The sequence below is a fragment of the Danio aesculapii genome, chromosome 3 (assembly GCF_903798145.1).
Source record: "Danio aesculapii chromosome 3, fDanAes4.1, whole genome shotgun sequence".
Classification (NCBI taxonomy): domain Eukaryota; kingdom Metazoa; phylum Chordata; class Actinopteri; order Cypriniformes; family Danionidae; genus Danio; species Danio aesculapii.
The window spans coordinates 22,455,216-22,475,905 of record NC_079437.1 but is presented as its reverse complement, the minus strand read 5'-3'; the positions used below and the strand labels follow the sequence as shown (position 1 = coordinate 22,475,905).

Sequence of the window (20,690 nt, the reverse complement as noted above, 5' to 3'; positions counted from 1 at the left end):
AATTATGATTTTGTTGATATTTCCATAATTTCTAATAAATATTTAAACTAAAACCCGGCAGCTAGCTCTCTGCAACTCTCACATGGTCATCCGCTGAAGCTAAGCAGGGGACAGTATCTGGAATGGGAGACCACGTAGGAAAGCTAGGTTGCTGCTGGAAGTGGCGTTAGTGAGGCCAGCAGGGGGCACTCAACCTGCGGTCTGTGTGGGTCCTAATGCCCCAGTATAGTGAAGGGAACTCGATTACTGCTCAGTGAGTGCCGTCTTTAGGATGAGATGTTAAAATGAAGTCCTGACTCTCTGGTCGTTAAAAATCCTATGCATCCTGGCCAGATTTGCCCACTGGCCTCTGTCCATCATGACCTCCTAACCAATCCTATATCATAATTTACTTCATCACTCTGGCTGTTTCTCAATATGCTTTCTTCAGCGGTCTTGTGTTCTCTTGTAACGTCATCATCAGCTGCCAAAGTTCAGTTCCAATACTCAAGAACAGAGGATGTGTGAAACTTCCCGGATGTGTTCTTGATATCGAGGATGGACTGATGCAGACTTGAGCACCTATCTCGCTCTAGAAGTTCCAGAAGTCATTGCGACTGGAGGTGGGAAGCACAGCATTTTATTTAGATTTATTATTAAAGTTCAGAGATCACTTATTTACCTCAGGAGTTTCCCTAAATGAAACGGTAAAAGTAAACATGACCATGGACATCTTAATAAAAAATAAACACATTAAGGGTGTTTGTTTGCTGAAATTCGTATTAAAATCGGTTTTATTTATATTGTGCCATGTTTATTAATGTTTTTATGCATAGTATATATTTTGAAAAGGGGGGAAACAATAAATCGTTGTATGAATGCTGTAATGTTTAAATAAATTTGCATTAAAAACGTGTGAAGGTCATGTGACTATCAGGAAGAACGCAGCATTTCATTTCTCAAAGGGCGCATTCTCTGTTTTCATGGTCTTCCGAGTTCGATCTACTGAGGACAACTGGCAAGACCACAAGAACCACAAGTCTCCACAAGAACGCAAGTCCGTTCTCTGTGTTCTTGGAATTGCCTCTGTCTCCTCTCCACCAATCAGCTGATGTGCGGACTGGCGCAATATGGCTGTTGTCGTGGTGGTGGATGAGGAGATTCCCCCAACTGTGTAAAGCGCTTTGAGTGTCCAGAAAAATTATATTTAAATGTAAGGAATTATTATTATTAAAACCGTTCATTTAAGTGCATTTTATCTCTATTTAAATCATTATTCAATTCTTTATTAATAAGAGAGTTTGTTGTCTAAACCAGTTACATTTTGGAATTATTTTGACATAGTTGTGTAAATTTAATTAAAGTTAATTTTTACATCATTATATTGGGCTGCATGATATTGGAAACATTTCATATTGGGATGTTTTATTTTTCTACGATAAATATTATGATACGATTGTCTCGTTTCTAGTCCAAATATCTGCACATTTTTTGATCGAATAAAATAATTGATTTGTTTTCAGCTTCAGAATAAATGTCAAAATTTTGAGTTTTTCCTTAAAACAAGTACAATTGTCTGCCAGTGGGGTATAAGTAAAATAATCTTGTTTTTGCTTTAAAATGCAGATATTTGGAGCATAAACAAGACGAAAATTAAGAAAAAGTTGGCAACATGGTGGCTGAGTGGTTAGCACTGTCGCCTCACAGCAAGAAGGTGACTGGTTCGAGTCCCGAATAAGCCAGTTGGCATTTCTGTGTGGAGTTTGCATGTTCTCCTTGTGTTGGCGTGGGTTTCCTCCAGGTGCTCCGGTTTCCCCTACAGTCCAAAGACATGTGATACAGGTAAATTGAATAAACTAAATTGGCCGTATTGTATGAGTGTGCATGTGAGAGTGTATGGGTGTTTCTCAGTACTGGGTTGCAGCTGGAAGGGCATCCTCTGTGTAAAACATATGCTGGAAAAGTTGGCAGTTCATTCCGTTGTGGCGACCCCTGGTGAATAAAGGGACTAAGCTGAAGAAAAATGAATGAATGAAGGCAGGTTTAAACTGAGAATTTATGAAAATATGACATTAGGACTGTTTAGATTAATATTGTTTAAAGCAATTATGATTTTGTTACTTTTTACGGTTTAATTTTTGATATTTGAATAATTTGAAATAAACATTTAAACTAAAACAATTCATTTATTTAAATGTATTTTATCTCTTGAATCTATTCTTCAGGAATAAGAGACTTATTTGTTATTCAAACCAGTTACATTTTGGAATTATTTTGTGACAATTGTTTAAATTTAATTAAAATTCATTGCATCATTGTAAATAGGGCTGCAGGATATTGGAAAAAAATGATATTGTGATGTTTTATTTTTCTGTGATAAATATTGCGATATGAGAACAGTTTCACAAGATCAGAATCAGAAAGAAATCAGAAAGAGCTTCAGTGCCATGTATGTTCACACACACACAACACACACACAAGGAGTTTGTTTTCATGACAGAGCTTCTACAGTGCAACAGAATTACAGAGACTGGACAAAAAACAGATAATAAATATATTTTTAAAAAATAGAAGCAAGTAGTGAATGCAAATAAACAAATTGACGTGTATGTACAGGTATATATATGTATATATATATATATATATATATATATATATATATATACATACATACATACATAGATACATACATACATACACACACACACACACACACACACATATATATATATATATATATATATATATATATATATATATATACATACAGACACACGCACACACATATATATTTATGTATGTATATATAAATTGTAATGTTGATGCTGAAATTATATATTGTACAGCCCTAATTGTATAAATTAATCTGAAAATCCTGTAATAGGATAAGGCAGGTTTCTTCCATGAGTCTGAAAAATGAGAAAACAATGTTAGAAAGCTAATATTTGTCATAAAATAATAAACAGTTTGCAGTTACTTAAGATGTGAGTTGCAAACTAGTTTATTTTCTTTACATTTGAAGCATATCTATTTTTACCCAACAATTAATATATCAATTTATTATTTATATATCAATACAAGTGAAATATGTAGGGGAGAGTGGGGACAGCTGCAACACTTCTTGCTTTTCCTTCAGTTTCTCAGAGATAGATTTTGTGGAAACACAAAATATTAATATAATACACCCACATCTATTAAACATCCACCCACACTGCTATAATATGTGTACAAACACTGTAAAAATGCTGGGTTCCACACAATCGATTTGGGGCAACATGAAAATATTAAGTAAACTTTTTTACTAATTTAACTAGATTGAACGTAACACAATCATGTTGTCCCAAAACAAAGTAAGAATAGTGTTGTTTCAGGTCATTTTGAAAAAGTAGTTTGAACAAACAACAAACGTCATTTTATTGTATGATAATATGTGCAGAATTTAAACTTGAACAAGGTCAAACATTGCAACTGACCCTGAGCAAGGAGACTGTTGCAACATTCATTAAAATGTAATAATATTCAATTTTCTAAAACATCAATTTGGATTTTATTTATTTATGTTTTTTGTAAACAGACTATTTGTAAATTGGTTAAATGTGTTAAATTGGCCATATAATACAGACTATTAAAAGAACAAACAACAGTCAATTATCAGAATTAAAAAACTGAACAAAACCTCAAAATCTAAACTACTAAATCCTTTACTACTTTGAACTTCGAAATGAATTAATTAATCAGAGAATTATTTTTTGTTTTTCAAATTAAATTACATTGAAGCTGATAAAATTAAAATTATGCATTGTTAATATAAGCATTAAAATGAATTTTGTAATTGGGGACAGTTGCAACAGCACGTCAACCCTGATTAAACTGTCTGGATTTTATCTTAACGATTATAGCTATGCCTATTTAAAACCAAGAAAACATGGATTTAAATTAAGCGAATGAATAATGCTTCACAAAAACGAATTAAACAGTATGAGACATTTTCTAAACATTAAAAAATACTTGATTGAAGAAAAATACAAAAGATTGAAGGAGGGTCTAACTGAGAATATGTAGTATCATCACTCTAGCTCATTCCTGAATAGAGGAATACGTCTTGTTGCAGTCGTCCCCTATCTCCCCTATCTTAATGCTTTCAGCGTTATATGGAAAATTTTGTAAAGACGCTTGTGGTCATTATTATTTTCAGAAAGCACTGTTAACACAAGATGAGATTTATCTGTATAACGACCCGCGATTTGCGTTTAATACGGCAAGAAATTAATTATAAAATAATTGTGAAAGATGTCATTAGCAGGTAATTAAGAACCGAAACGTTGTTGTACACTACACAGTAAAAAATTATGTACTTTTAGGTCGTAGTCACTGATTAGGGGTCGTAGTACAAGTAGGCGAATTGAGACGCAGCCTGTTTGTGACGTATGCCTCAGTGTCCTGACCAATCCGCGCTAGGCGTGTGAGTTTCAAAACAGAAATGGCGACGGAAAGGGTCGAAGCGTGAGTATTCTGTCACAAACTGTAGAGAAATCTGCATTTCTAGAAATGATGAAATATAAGAGATACTGCTGTAGTGCTCAAATCGTTTAACTATGTACCGATGCAATAAATATCTGTGATATTTGTCTTTAGTTTATAACGTACAACGGGATGCAACGAGTCAATTGTACAAAGTGACCATTATGAATTCCTCTCAAATACCACCAGTAGAGTCGTTTTCGATGATTTTTGACCACTTGCAATTGTCGTAATAACATTAATTTACCCTCTGTTACATTATTGACCATTTGGTGTTGTTACATTTAATCCTCCTCCTCATAACTCATAACTGTCATTTCTATGTGTGAAAGCCACTTGGCCCGTCGCTATTTAAAACAACACACTGGTAGACTTTTACAAGGTCATTTCATGTAAACTGTTCTGACTCTTCATCTTCAGTTGTTATATTTTGTAGACGTGAAAGTAATAATGTATGCATGTGAGTTCACTGTAACGTTAACTGTTTACAGATTGTTGTATAGTTGCAGTCTTTTCTTACTGATTTGAAGTTTAAGAATGATTAAAAATCTAAATACAAAGTCTGTAAATGATCTTAAAGTAGTTCGACAGAGAATCAAAATCCTGTTGTTATTTACTCATCCTCCACTTGTTCCAAACCTGTTTTACTTTTTTTTTCTGTATAAGACTGTAATGCAATGTCTTCGACTTTTTTTTTTTTTTTTTTCCTATGTCAATGGCTTATTTTTTTTGTAACATTCTTCAGAATATCTTAGTATAGAACGACTTTATTGTGAGTAATAAACTGTGAGGATATTTAATGTTCAGATGAACCATCCCTTTAATATTCAGGGTCTGTTTTTATTTGTTTTTTTAAAGGATCTAGTTAAGTTTTAAGTAATATTCTGTAATTTCAGACTGCTGGAAAGGACTGACTTGTCCTCGTCCAAATCATGCAACACGACCGAATTGCAGGAAACAGGAGAAGGAGAAATGATGGTTCCTTATCTGATGGTAAATAAGAGTCTTGTAATATGTAACTTAAACTCCCTACTATGGAACAATAATATGAGTTTCTTTTTGTTTTCTTTTGCTTGTTATCATTTCAGTTTTAATTGGGTTTAAATTGATGTCTAATACTCAGTTATCACAGTTTTATTTTTGTAACAGTACTATAGTGATATGAAATACAGTCAAGATTTAACAAATGAATGTTTGATGTTTTAAATTTAAAGCATTTTGTTTTTTTGTCTAGGACTGCCGTCGAAAACAGAAGCAGGTATTCAGGCAGCTGTTTGTGGTGGACGACATGATCCAGCTCCTAGCAGGTCTGGAGTCAGTGGATCAGCTGTTGAATGAGCCATGTCCTCAAAACCCAGGTAACACACTCATCATTGGCTGTTATATGTGACTGCTACATTTGTAGAAAGTGGGGTATATGTACACAGACTTTTAATTTTAGCCAGCCAGTCTCAGCGCTTCCGGTGAACTGTCTTTTTTTATTATAAAATTTTCACATTTAAGGTCTGACTTCTTTAAAAATCAGTGCCTGATATAGATACGATATAAAGTGGGTCTCACACCAGACAATTTTTCCCGGCCATGTCTTTAAAAAAAATTACAGTTTATTTCGCCCCAGTATTTTCAATGGCGTTTCTGCACTCGCCTGCTGATCCTGACGGCTCTAGCTCTTACAGTCTTTCATCTATATTTACGCTTGATTCACTTTTTTCAGCTAAATGAAAGCTTAAGTCTATTTAACTGAATGTATTTTATTTACATTACAACATCGACACTGTAAGAGGAACCTTATGAAATTGAAAATAGTCATATTAAGCTTTCTCCAGTAGTTTATCATTGGCTGAAAAACACTAGCTGTGCATATAACCCATTGTGCCTTAATTTTGTGTGTTTTGGCACACAGGTAATGGAGCTCGTTCTGCATGGAAGGCTTTAAAAGCAGACTATCAGGAGAAAGTTGAGGAGATGGAGGGGCTGATCAGCACTCTTCAGATTCGCATGGAGAAGCTGCAGACTAAACGCCAAACACTGAACTCTCTACTTTCCACTTTGGAGATGAAGGTAAGTTAGAATGTATTTGTCTATTTATCTCTCTTATGTCAGGTAAATTAAAAATATACAGTTGAAGTCAGAATTATTAGCCCCCCTTTGAATTATTTTTTCTTTTTTTAAATATTTCCCAAATGATGTTTAACAGAGCAAGGACATTTTCACAGTATGTCTGATAATGTTTTTTCTTCTGGAGAAAGTCTTATTTGTTTTATTTTGGCTAGAATAAAAGCAGTTTGTAATAAAAAAAAAACATTTTAAGGTCAAAATTATTAGCCCCTTTAAGCTATATATTTTTTGATATTATACAGAACAAACCATTGTTATACAATAATTTGCCTAATAACCCTAACCCCCCTAGTTAACCTAATTAACCCAGTTAAGCCTTTAAATGTCACTTTAATCTGTATAGAAGTGTCTTGAAAAAAAATATTATTTACTGTCATCATGACAAAGATAAAAATAAATCAGTTATTAGAGATGAGTTATTTAAACTATTATGTTTATAAATGTGTTGAAAAAGTCTTCTCTCCCTTAAAAATTGGGGGGAAAAAATAAACGGGGGCTAATAATTCAGGGGGGCTAATAATTCTGATTGCAGCCGTATATATTAAAAAACATATATATTGATAGAGGATCATTGAATTTTTAATACAACACAACTACAGTAATAAGTAAAGCCCTTACCCTTTTGTAAAATCTTGGTTCTGATACAGATTTTTAATAAATTGCAACTTTATTTATATATACACACACACACACACACGCATTTCTACCTTTACTATTGTCTTTCATACGTATGCTACAATAATTCTGACTTTTTGTCCTTCATTTGAGTTTTCTGACTTTAATTTAATATTAGAATTGACCTTGTTCTCCATTTGAGGTTTATGAATCTTAAGTCAGACCTTTTTGTTTTTATTTATTCAAATTGTTAACATAGTGTATGGATGTTTCTCAGTGATGGGTTGCAGCTGGAAGGGCATCCACTGCGTAAAACATATGCTGGATAAGTTAGCCGTTCATTACGTTGTGGCGACACCAGATCATTAAAGGAACTAAGCCAAAAAGAAAATAAATGAATTGTTAACATCTTGTTTTTCATTTTTTACCTGTATTTTTGTTGATATCTTGCATTTCTGTGCTCATCTTTTTTCTGTTTTTTTATTCTTGCAATTAAAAGTTTGTTTTTCCCAGTTTTCTGAGAAATGTGAAGTCTTAGAATTCACATTTGACCTTTTTTGGGGATTTTGAGTTTCTTTTTGTGGATTCTGAATTAATTTCTTGCAATTTTTAGTTTACATCTTGCGCTTCTGCCTTTTTGTTCTTGCAATTTCGAATGTATATCTTGCCATTTTGAATCTGTTTTAGCAGTTCTGCGTTGTTATCTATTCCACTATTGTCACTTTTTAAATAGAATTACAACTTTATTTTGGCAATTGCAAGTTAATACACTTTCTCAATTCTAGTTTATTATCTAGTTAGAATAAAAAATCCAGTGAGACTGAAAAAACTGAGCACTGCATGAATTTTCAAAAAAAGGCAGAATCAGAGATTGTCTCTGACTGTAGAAAACTAAAGAAATAGTGCTTAAACTCCTGCAATCTCTCTGTAAAAGCACAAACCTTCATTTATATATTGAATGAACAGGATAAAAGGCTAGTTTTTGCTGATAGTTGTGTGACCCTAAGGAAACAAGCAGTGATAGAGTAAGGTAGTTTTTTTATTTATTTATTTATTTTTTATTATTATTATAATTTTTTTGCATATTCTTACTGTTGTATTGTACATGAAATGCTGTTCTTGTTTAGAAGGAGGAATGCAAAGAGAAGGAGAGGATCACAGCTAAACAAAATCAGAGAGCTGAGGTAAGTCCCACTTTAGAGGTTTGTCTAGTTAACTGATAATTTAGGTTCCACTTTTCTTCCCCAAAATGATATTACAACAGCGGCTGGATGAACAGGTTCTATCAAATTGTTTTAATTAAAGCTCCATTCTCCCACACACAGAAACAATTCAGCTTTCAGTTGGAAGATTCGCTACAGGCAGCCCAAAATGCCATGCATTTATGCGATGTGCAGCTTTCTAAGCTCAAGGATGAGGTTGAGAAACGGCAGGCTCGAATTAGTGACTGGACACTATTAAGAGATGGGTGAGTCTGTACATGCACTACTGCAAAAAAAATGTGTTGATATTTTTTAAAGTAGTATTGAAGGAATACTTTTATTCAGCAAAGATGGATTAAGTTGATTAAAAGTGACAGAAAAGTAATTTACAATATTGCATTACATGCCACGTAAAAATCAAGCAGCACAAGTTTTTTCAACATTAATAATAATGCAGGGGCCCTGTGTAGTTTATAAAAGTATAGATCTTGTGCCAATAAGGGTTTCAAGAGTTCACACTTAGATATTGCTTGATAATAATAGCAAGTTTGGCATGCTGTCCCGGGAGAGAACCCTGAGCTTGGAGATACTTGAGCCCAGGGCTTCTGCCTGGTCAGTGAGCATGTAAGGGGGTACAAGATCAGGTACTTCTCGGGAACTCCCCTTGGTAAAGGATGTGGAGATTTGTCAAAAATTGAAGATAAGAGTAATACTAGATTGGCTATTCATAGTCAGTTTGGAATAATTCGATTGGCTTACTAAAGATTACAGAAAAGAGAATGTCAAATATCGCCTGAAAAATGACTAGTAAATGTCACAGTGGAAACCCTGATAATATTATAAGTTGCCTTTGCTAAGCATTTCATTTTTAGTAACTTTTGTATAATCTGTTTAGTCTGAATAAGGCAGCACAGTGGTTCACAGCAAGAAGGTTGCTGTTTCACGTCCCAGCTGGGTCAGTTGGCATTTATGTGTGGAGTTTGTTCTCCCCGTGTTTGCATGGGTTTCCTCCGGGTACTCTGGTTTCCCCCACAGTCCAAAGACATGCGGTACAGGTGAAGTGAATAAACTATATTGGCCGTAATATGGTGTTTTCCAGCACTTGGTTGCGCCTGGAAAGGCATCTGCTGTGTAAAACATATGCTTGAATAGTTGGTGGTTCATTCTATTGTGTTGACTCATTAAAAAAAAAGGGACTAAGTCGAAGGAAGGTGAATGAATCAATGTTTAGTCTGAATAAATAGGAACAAGAAAGCAAATCATACCTTTCCTCCACCTATTCAATTTTCTGAAATAATTTGAATTTTTAATTAAAAGAAAAATTATTGTAAAGATTTGGGCTTTCTGGTGCATTGTTTTTGTTCTTTTGCATGTTATGGTCACAAAGACATTATTTAAATATAATGAAAATAATATTTGAAGTTCACTGGTGAATTTTGTTGATGGTTTACGTTTTTTATTTAAATTTTTACTCTTATTTTTACATTTTTTATACAGGTCTTTATTAGTATAAAGAGTTTTTATCTGCATTCTGCAGTATAGAGTTGTTTAAAAGCTGTAGGTGTAATAAAGATGTGCTTAATTTCTGACAAATTCTAGAAAACATTTCTAAGTTTTGTTAACGAGTTGTAGACAAATGTCTACCTGTTTTTGTTTTATGGTGTATTTATTTATTTCACAGAGAGACACCACAGCATACAGTTGATTGAATGGAGTCACTGATCAGTTGAGATCTTTTTGTATTGTCTTTAGATTAAAAAGGGGATTTATTTGTGAATAAGTCATTCTTTGTTGCTGATAGCATTCCACAAATGACTACTGAAATATCAGTGGAAATTAACCTCCAGTTGTTATATAATCTTATATTCTATTGGCGGACAGAGATTTATCAGTAATCATTTACTGTGGCAGAGTTGTAATTGTGTTGGGTCTCATGCCAAAAAAAACAGGATGTTGCTACAGTCTTTTGGATTTTTTGCAGCGCTAGAATATACATTATAGATAAGAGATTATACAGAGTGTAATAGGGCTGCACGAAATTAGAAAGATTTTACATTGCAATATTTTAAATCTGTGCGATATACATTGTAATAAACACAATTTCACCAGATGACTTAAATAGCTCTATATGCTCTTTAGTCATTACTTTAAATTGAGTGGGATGATTCTGTAGGGAAGAAATATATTTATGTAATTTATTTTATGCATATAATAAACAAACTACAGTCATAAATAAACACAATGGAGCGTATCAAAGTGAAACAAACCATGCTTTATGGTTGTCTGGAGAGAGCAACAGTATTCAGGTACAGAAATATAATAATCAAATGTAAAATAGCACTCCATGAACTTCATCATATAAATAAATCAATAAGTTCATTAAAAATTCTATTAACTTTTATTAAACTTCTTTATGCAACGTTAAAATGCTTTAATCTATCTTAAAATACTAAAAACACATGCAGATGATAAACTTTCACTCTGTTATGGTCATCTATAACGCCGACTTAACATTGCATATGTTGCGATGTGACTTTTGTTTATGAACACATTGCTAGATCGATGCTCAAACGACATATAGTGCAGCCCTTGAATGTTGTATACAAGTTAACAATTCGATTTTAAAACCATTTATTAGATGTTGAATGAATGTGACCTGAAAAGTTTAGAAATGTGATTGTGTGGGTGTAGTAGTTTCCAGATGATTTTAAATGCCTTAGTGACTGTGTTTCGTTATTCTGAAGAATGTGTTTGTCTGTCAGGCTGCAGTCGCTGGTCACAGTGACTCACGGAGGTATGCAGTACAGGCTGCTGTCAGTCAGCCCCTCTGAGCTCTGCCTTGAGCTTTTGACTCATGCTGGCGAAAAACCACTTGAACCGCTGCGTGTCACCATCACCATGACAACCAAAGACGAATTCCATCTTCAGGTACTGTGTGTCAGTGTGTATTGAGAGGTGGAGAGCTGTGATGCATGACAGATGAGTAAATGTGCAATTAAACACTTTTATTTTAAAGAATCAATATTGCGTGTATGCAGGGTATCCGCGGGGTCTTAAAGTCTTTAAAAGTTTTAAATTCATTGAAATATTGTGTTGTAGGTCTTAAATCATTTTAAACGGGTCTTAATTTTCCTATGTCCATGTAAAGCTATACTCAATCGGGCAAACACCCATCCAATCGCTAACATTCCATCTCAGTAAAAGTTTTAACAAAAGTATTTTTCTACCAAATACCAAATTTAATTATTTACCAATATGGTTTAATTATCTTTCTTTAGAATTTTTTTTTCTTTACTTTCTTTACAGTAACATTTGCTTTTAAAAGTTTTTCCAAATGTTTTAGCTGGGCCCTTAAAAAAGCATTTAACCTTGTGTAAATCTGAAACTTCATTCAAAAATAGTCTGAAAAAGTCTTAAATTTGACTCTTAGAAACCTGTAGAAGCCCTGGTACAGTGAATTTGTTCAGTGGTTCTCAACCACGTTCCGGCTGAACCACCAGCACTATGCATCTTGCATACAGACAGGTCTCCTTTTCAGGTTTTGGAGCAAAGCCTAAAATAATCTGTGTAAAAAGCATTGTGGCTAACACTGCCTCTATGTCAGTATACAGGGAAGGAGACTTAAAGACGACATTTGATTGGTTAAGACATGCTTTTTGTGATAAAGTTAGCATTACAGGTCTTCCAATGGTAAGTTATACAGGCATTTTCATCTCCATGTATAGGAAACTTGCTGGCTGTATCCAAAATCTCCCCCCAATCATGCACTATAGCAGCCATTTTTAGTGGTGCCCAAAATCATAATGGATGTTAAGAAGTGCACAGAGTAAATCCCACAATGTACAGCAATAACAGGCTATCTGCAGGGTCTTAAAATGTCTTAAATTTCCATAAATCCACAGAAATATTGTGTTGTAGGTCTTTAATCATTTTAAACATATCTTAATTTTCCTGTCCGTGCAAAGCTACCCAATCAGGCCAACACCCATCCAGTTACAAAAAATATATTTCAATAAAAGTTTTAAGAAGCGTTTATTTATTAACTATATTTGCTTATTAAAATGGTTTGATTGTCTTCCTTACACTAACAATTATTTTTTAAGTTTTTTTTTTTTTTAACTTAAGTTAAGTTTTAACTTGGCCATTAAAAAATCTTTAGCATTTGGTCTTGTGAGAGTCTGAAATTTAATTCATTATGGTCTTAAAATGGTCTTAAAAACGTCTTAATATGTCTTAAATTTGACTTAATAAAACCCTGAAAAACTTGTGTACGACCCATGTACACTTAAGGATAGAAAATCCCCCATCATGCACTGTGAAAGTTTGTGTGCCAAATTAACTTCTGTATCTGACCACTAGATGGCATCTAAAGCGCAATCCTATCTAAGTTTTCAAATGAAATATTTAAAGTAATGTTTACAAGTCTTTGTTTCATTACTAATTGACAACCCGCTGAAAGTTAGCTATCACAGGGTCTGACAAGGAAGTAAAATCCAATCTTTTTGAGGGATTTATCAAGCAGCTAAGCATAAACACGGCAACATTCATTCTGGAGTGCTCCAATTTACTCACTCGTTTCATTCACTCCTTTAAGTGGACAATGATAGTGGATCAATGTAGGGAATAATGAATGAGGGTATGGGGGGATTTGGCATACAACATTTGTCTTGCAGTTTCTGCTGATAATCTGAATCAGGTGTGTTTGGTTAAGGAGATATGGAAAACATTCTTGTTCTGCAGGAATGTGGTTGAGAACCACTATTTTAGTTGTAGTGTGAATAAAACTTTACTAGACATTATGAAATAAGTCCCTATATCCATCTATCCTTCTATTTATCTATTTGTCTGTCTGTCTAAAAACCCCTCCCATCTACCATTTATAAGAAGTTTTGTTTTGTTATCTTGAGTGAGAAACATTACCTTTTTAATATTTTGTTCCATAATAAAAGTCTGCACAACAAAAAATGCTGTTTTGATGTGGTGTGGCAGATCACTGTATAGACACCTCATTTACAGTTTTTCTCAGTCGCTTTGGTGCATTTCTCACAACACTATTTACATTTGCACAACAGTTAATGCATTTCTCAAAACAATTAGTACAAACTGCAAAACCTAGTTGATAACCTGCAAAAGCGTGTCACTTTCTCAAAACGGATAGCTCATTCCTCAAAAGCAAGTATTGATGTCAATGAAAGTGTCAGTGTCTTCATTATGAAAAGTCCTGACAACATTGTTTATGATCAAGATAGTCAAATGGCTTTGTCATGATTTCATCATGACAGTTTACTCTGTACATTTTTTTCCAATAAAAAGTCAGATTTTGGTGACATGTCCTGAAAAGGCTCAAGACAGCACTATATAACTACAGTAAAGTTAGAGATCACTGCATTTAGTGAGGTATCTGAGTACAAGACACTGAATATCTATGTTTCACATTTTAATAGCACATGCTCTTTACAATTCTAATTTATTCACAGCATTGTGCAAAAGAATAAATACACCCTTATTTACAACAAACATAAACTCCCTTTGGGTAGAGCTGTGTACAATATTGCAGTACATATTGGAACTGAACCAACATTCATAGGTCTGTAAATCAATCATGAAATTGTTCATTTTAGAAGACATTTTCAGGAAACATTTTTTAAAATTGTTTTATAAAATTTGCTTGACAAATTTTGATAACTAGTTCAGCATTTTTGTATGTAATGACTCAAGTAATGAAATGAGGAATCTTAGTTTTATATGGAATGACTATTCAGCTTTCACAAGTTTAGTTAATTTTGACTGACATGACATAAGCAAATGATAATGTTATAAAACAGCAGAGAGTTGTATGAAAGCAATTGATGAATGTTCAAAAGCATTTGCAATTTTTTTGGAAGGAATGAGAAACTGCTACTATGATGTGCACAAATGACTAATTGTTTTGAGTAATGCATTAACTGTTGTGCGAATGTAAATAGTGTTGTGAGAAATGCACCAAAGCCACTGAGAAAAACTGTAAATGAGCATGAGTGAACAGCATCACCTGTTCATCTTTGCTGCTTGTTTTAGCAGAAAAACCACGAATGAACTTCTCATGTAAACACTCAATCAGTGCTTAAACAGCAGAAAAAAAGTTTAAAAAGCTTAGAAACAATGTCACATTGTATTACATTTTAATTCAGAAAAATTAACTCTGCCCTAAATTTGCCTGTATATTATTATATTTAATGTCTTAGTGATGTCTTTTTTAAATGTATGTTTAAATAAATCTGCCATCAAAATGAGTTATGAAAGTCATTGTGTAAATTAATATATTTCAATGATGAGCTGGCGTATAACACATATTTTATTTATTTGTTCATGTAAAGACGTATGACTTATGTGCAAAATACATGTTTGAATGTTTTTTTTAAATGCATGCTGATTATTATAATTAAAAATAAAAGTCAGTAAATTTAATGGTTTTGGTCCTGTTGATAATTTTTGCCTTTAATATTGTAACAATGTTATCATATAATTCCAATATGTTTTGTTTTTGTGAGTGCTTAGTGCTAATATTATATTTCCTTTTGTGTTTATCTGGCATTTATCGTTTTATCCCTTTAGGTGCTTCAGGGAACTGCTGGTCTTGTAGAGGAGGGGATGAATGGCCCTCTTAGGCAAGTGAGCGTTGCCCTTGAGGAAGTGATGGAGAAGTACATAAGTCAAGGAGAAATGCTGTCTGAGATTCAGTCTCTGCGTGCCAGGTACATTTTCTTTGATTATTTGCAAACATTTTTAGTAGAACTATTTAGTTTAAACTGTGGTACAATCAAAAATACAATTTTACTCACCATCAAGTGGATCCAAATCATAATGGCTTTTTTTTTCATGTTGAATACAAAGTTATTTTGAAGAGTATTGGTAGCTGGTTCATGTTGTTCAAAATATTGTTGTTTATCTTCAACAAGATACCAACTCATACATGTTTTTATATAGCAAGTGATTGGTGACTGAATACATAACAGAATACACTTTAATTCACAACATTTCTAATTATTTGCAATGTAAACATCTGAATTGTAATAGATTCAATTGTTTAAAAACCCAAAGTCATCATACCACTCTGAAGTCCAATCTGATTTTGGTAACGTGAAATGTTCTGACAAAAAGCATATTATGTTATTTAACATGTTTTGACAACTTGTATAAAATTACTTCTCATGTCAAACAGGGAATATTTGTTTCAATATTTGACTATTAATACTAAAAAGGTTGGATCACACTGTTTCATGAAAAGTTACAATAGACTAATATGCCATTAAAGCAACCACATGAATTTTATTACCTTTATTGTGGGTTTTATTGCATCTTGGTTTGGGATGAGGAATCTCCTAATTTAAGCTAAGACATCTGTGACACATCATAACTCTATACTTTGCTGAGGAAAAGAGAAAACCTTTTTTATTGTGAATAACGTACTCCCGGAGCGACGCGGTGGCGCAGTAGGTAGTACTGTCGCCTTACAGCTAGAAGGTTGCAGGTCCGAGCCTCAGCTGGGTAAGTTGGTATTTCTGTGTGGAGTTTGCTTGTTCTGCGTTGGCGTGGGTTTCCTCCAGGTGCTGCGGTTTCTCCCACAAGTCCAAAGACATGTGGTAGGTGAATTGGGTAAGCTAAAATTGTCCATAGTATATGCGTGTGTATGAGAATGTATGGATGTTTCCCAGAAATGGATTGTGGCTGGAAGGGCATCTGCTGCATAAAACATATGCTGGATAAGTTGGTGGTTCATTCCGCTGTGGTGACCCCCACATTAATAAAGGGACTAAGCTGAAAAGAAAATAAATGAATGAAGTATTCCCAGTAGTATTATTATTATTTTAAATTTGATACTATACTATAGTAAACTATACTTTACTATACTAACTATACTTTACTATAACTTTTGCTTTGTTTCATCAGGTATGCAATCGATTGGTGTCCTGCTGAAAAGCTTCTAATCTTTTTGAAGACTGCAACCAAAGTATGTCATCTGAGGGTTGAGGAGGGATATCCGTCACATGGCCGAGCTATCCTCCTGTCTGTGAGAAAGGATGGCAATCTCCTTGACATCACCAATCTACAGGTAAGACATGTGAAAATGATTTTTTAAATTTAATCTTCTTATAATCATGAGCGAAAATGACAAGAAATGCAGGTTTTCGTTTAGATTTTTTTTTCTGATTGTTGCACTGTGGCTTTATATTTTAACTATGTGTTAGAAATACACTAAATATGTTCACAGTGTGTTGGCTTGATATGGTTTTGAAAAACTTTTAAATTCCGTCACCTTCAAGTAAAAAGCATTTAAACATTTTGTTATTTGGGGTGTGTGATATTTGGCAATATCGTAATTATTTTAGCTTTGCACAAGCTGGCATTATATGGCAGTGTTTCAGTGTTTCAAGAGTCCAGAAAAATCAACTGCGTAATGATGCCTTTTAGAATGAAGTTGGAATTGTTCTATAATTAAAGTTAAGAAAGTGAAATATATCCTACAGCCATTTTAAATTCTAGATGTTATCATTGCAAATGTAATGGATATGATAGGCTGTAATAATGTGCCAGAAGTACACACAAATACAGATGAACTGATTTCAAGGTTTATATAGAATCAGCCGTATTGCAAAGAATTCTTTAACAGGGAGCCAGTGTAATGTTGACAGAACCAGGTTAATATTATCATCGTTGGTTTTAGTAAGCACTGCTGCGTAATTACTGTTAATGCTGCATGCTGCATATTACTGTTATCTAGCCTTGAGGTCATGCATGTAAGCATTGGAGATATGAATACAGAGATATTTACAGATATATTTAAGATGGAAGGAAAGGCATTTTACAAATTTTGGTCATGTGGCCTTGACGGGTTGCTATAAATTAACACACCCTAATTCTTGGCTGTTGCAGACCTTATAGAGCATCCACTGAGAGTTTGGCAGTATAAAAAGTTTTTGTGAGGAAAGGTTTTTGGTCTAGTAATTATGTCTGCATGTAGTAAAGGTTGGTAAGTCATCCATTTTTTAAATCTCAATTATAGTGTCTGATATCAACAGCTTAACAGTCACAACTACCACTGTTTCTTGATGATATTAAGAGTAGCATATACTTATACTTAGTAGTATATAGAGCAGCAGTCCAATTACTAAGACTTGCTGTACTCCATACTGAACTTGTGATACTACTATTTCATTTCGGACATACAGAGAGAGCTTTATCGGGCAAAGTACAAAGATACACTGAAGAAAAGTAGTTAGTGTATTTTGGTCAATTACAGTTTTGCTCTTTATACAAGTGCAGGTGTACACAATCTTTTTTATTATTAAAGAAGATTTTAAATATATTATTTAAAAAATTTTTAAGACTTGCGTTACTCCATACTGAACTTGTGATACTTTTTTATTGCTACAAATTGATAATGGTTAGATAAGTACAATTTAAATCGTGTCAATGCAGTGGCAACATTATTTTCGAGCTTGTCCAAGAGAATGTTGTGATAGGTGGTATCAGATTCAGCAATTACAATCAGATGATAAGAGCTAAACAAATCTTTTGTAACTTTGAGTTCAGTTTCAGTTAAACAAGAGATTATTTTTGAAAGAGATATGTTTTTGACACATTATTGTCTGTTTTTTCTGTTCGCCAACACCAGACAATTCCAGACAATTTCAACACAGCATTTGTGTTTCTCAGAGAAACACTGAATCCATCTGTTTTGATTGGTGTTAGAGAATGATTCAGTCAAGCTTTAATGAAGAGAGTTGCTTATGAATAAAATGTCATATATATATTTATTCATTCGGCCATGCGGACAGATCTTAATCAGCCAAAGCACAAAGATACACTAAAGAAAAGTAGTTTAATTATCCTTAAGAAAAAAAAGTCTCAGCCATATCGTTTTTGTCAATTACAGTGTCATTTTGCTCTTTTTCCAATTGCAAGTGTACACAATCTTTCAAAATATATTTATTTTAATGTTTTTTTAAGACTTTGGCTACTCCATACTGAACTTGTGATACTTTTTTATTACTACAAATTGATGAATGATGTGATAGGTGGTATCAGATTCAGCAACCACAATCAGATGATAAGAGCTAAACAAATCTTTTGTAACTTTGAGTTCAGTTTCAGTTAAACAAGAGCTTATTATTGAAGGAGATATGTTTTTGACACATTATTATTTGTTTTTTCTGCTTCACCATCAAAAATAATTCCAGACAATTTCAACACAGCGTTTGTGTTTCTCAGAGAAACACTGAATCCATATGTTTCAACTGGTGTTAGAAAATGATTCAGTCAAGCTTTAATGCTTAATTTCTAAATAAAATGTCATTCATTCATTCATTTTCTTTTCGGCTTAGTCTATTTATTAATCAGGGGTTGCCACAGCGGAATGAACCGCAAACTTATCCAGCATGTTTTACGCAGCGGCAGCCCATCATTGGGAAACACCCATACATACATACTCATTCACACACACACATACACTACGGACAATTTAGCTTACCCAATTCACTTACTGTATAGCACGTCTTTGGACTTGTGGGGGAAACCCAATATGGGGAGAACATGCTAATTTCACACAGAAATGCCAACTAACCCAGCTGAGGCTTAAGCCAGCGACCTTCTTGCTGTGAGGCGACAGTGCTACCCACTGCGCTGCCCTAAATAACATGTCATATGTATTTATTCATTCAAGCATACAGACAGATCTTAATCAGCCAAAGCACAAAGATACACTAAAGAAAAGTAGTTATAAAAATCCCAGCTATTTTTTTTCGTCAATTACACTCCCATTTTGCTATTTATCTGAGTGCATGTAAGTGTACACAATCTATTATGACATATTTATTTTAATGTTTTTAATCATTTAAAAGTTGAATCATTCGCCTTGAATTATTACTTCATTGCACTTTAGAGAAGACATACTTCTTGACATTTTACAAACTGAACTTCTCTTGCCTTGCACTGAGCATGGTGACCCAGTATCTGCTGAAAGTCTTCCCTAGGCAGAGTAATTGGTAAATGTCAAAGTGTTCTCAGCTCCTTACAACATGTTTTTGTAGGTAATTTCTGAGTTCATTCTGTTTTCAGCCCCCAGTTCAGCATCCTGTCCTGACAGAGTGGCTTGAGTTTCTGTCCTCCAATCCCAACATCTGACATCACAAAGTTTACTCCGCTTCTCAGAAGACTCCAGTCATCACGTATGTCACCTCCTGAGTCAGACTCTATTAGATATTACACATTAACCATCTGCATTGTACAGTGTATGAATTTTAAAATGTAAATTAATGTTTGTATTGTTTCTGAGTTCATCATTAGTTCCTTTAGATTTTATATAACCAACCCAGCCTGTTATTATTTTGATAATTATAAATTGCATGGAAAGATTGAGCACTTCATCATTTCAAATTGATGCTCATTACATGTTTTAAGTCACAAAGAGCTCTACATTGTTCAGTGGTAATTACAGCAATATAGTTAAAGTGTAAATGTCATGTTTGTGTCTATTCAAAAGCAATAGGGTAAATAAAACAATTCTAGTTTTTACAGTGAACTCTTGTTATTCCACACTAGAGGGCAGCACTTTCTCTGAGTAGTGCCGCACGCACATTGTTCCATCTGCTGACATAACAGGTTAGGTAACCATTTAGACCGTGTCTGGAGACTCAAGCTTCTTCTGATGCCTGGATATTTAATCCTCCTTTTCTTTTTTGCTACACAACAAGTTCATTTTTCACCATTTTTCTCTTCTTAAATGTCCTCGGGTTTCCACCTCAGACACGAAAAGCTCCTGTCACGTTGGCTTCGGGCAATCCTTGTGCTTGTTATGAAAGAAGAGATCAAATTCGGTGTCTTTTCTTCTTCTCATGGTTGTTCTGACATACTCTACTTGGCACTTGAAGCATGACTCCACTTTCTGTACCAGTTATCCCTCCTCATGTCACTGCACTACAGGAGCTGCTCTCATTGGCCAAATAGGATGTGAGGTCTGCTCTGGATTTAGCCAATAGGGAGCTGTTAAACTCTGATTATGAGGGCACAATGACCCACTTCTGGGTCCATGTGTGTGGAGAGCACTCTACATATTCTGTGCTCACTCTGCTGTCTGTAATGAGAAGGGGCCTGGACTACCGCAGCTATCTTTGCAGAGATCATCATCAGATTCCATGTGCTGTGGGGGAAATTAAGACTGGCAAATAATGACAAAAATATTGTTTGGTAGAAAAATAAAAAAACTCATTTTTATTA

General features: G+C 34.0%; 1 protein-coding gene across 1 annotated transcript; it reads left to right on the top strand.

The window, feature by feature from the left end:
* Window positions 1–4,429: 4,429 nt before the first annotated feature.
* Window positions 4,430–20,690, top strand: si:dkey-225f5.4 (uncharacterized). The gene is made up of 10 exons (XM_056450793.1): window positions 4,430–4,482; window positions 5,397–5,493; window positions 5,735–5,858; window positions 6,404–6,561; window positions 8,361–8,417; window positions 8,559–8,701; window positions 11,198–11,363; window positions 15,030–15,169; window positions 16,365–16,527; window positions 19,533–20,690. The coding sequence occupies exons 1-10, from the start codon at window positions 4,460–4,462 to the stop codon at window positions 19,596–19,598; spliced, it is 1,137 nt and encodes a 378-aa protein (XP_056306768.1). The 5' UTR covers window positions 4,430–4,459; the 3' UTR covers window positions 19,599–20,690.

Coding starts and splice junctions, on each gene's coding strand:
- si:dkey-225f5.4 (XM_056450793.1), top strand. CDS start 4,460: ATGGCGACGGAAAGGGTCGAAGC. Junction 5,859..6,403: donor GCCATGTCCTCAAAACCCAG/GTAACACACTCA, acceptor TTTGGCACACAG/GTAATGGAGCTCGTTCTGCA. Junction 16,528..19,532: donor TTGACATCACCAATCTACAG/GTAAGACATGTG, acceptor TTCTGTTTTCAG/CCCCCAGTTCAGCATCCTGT.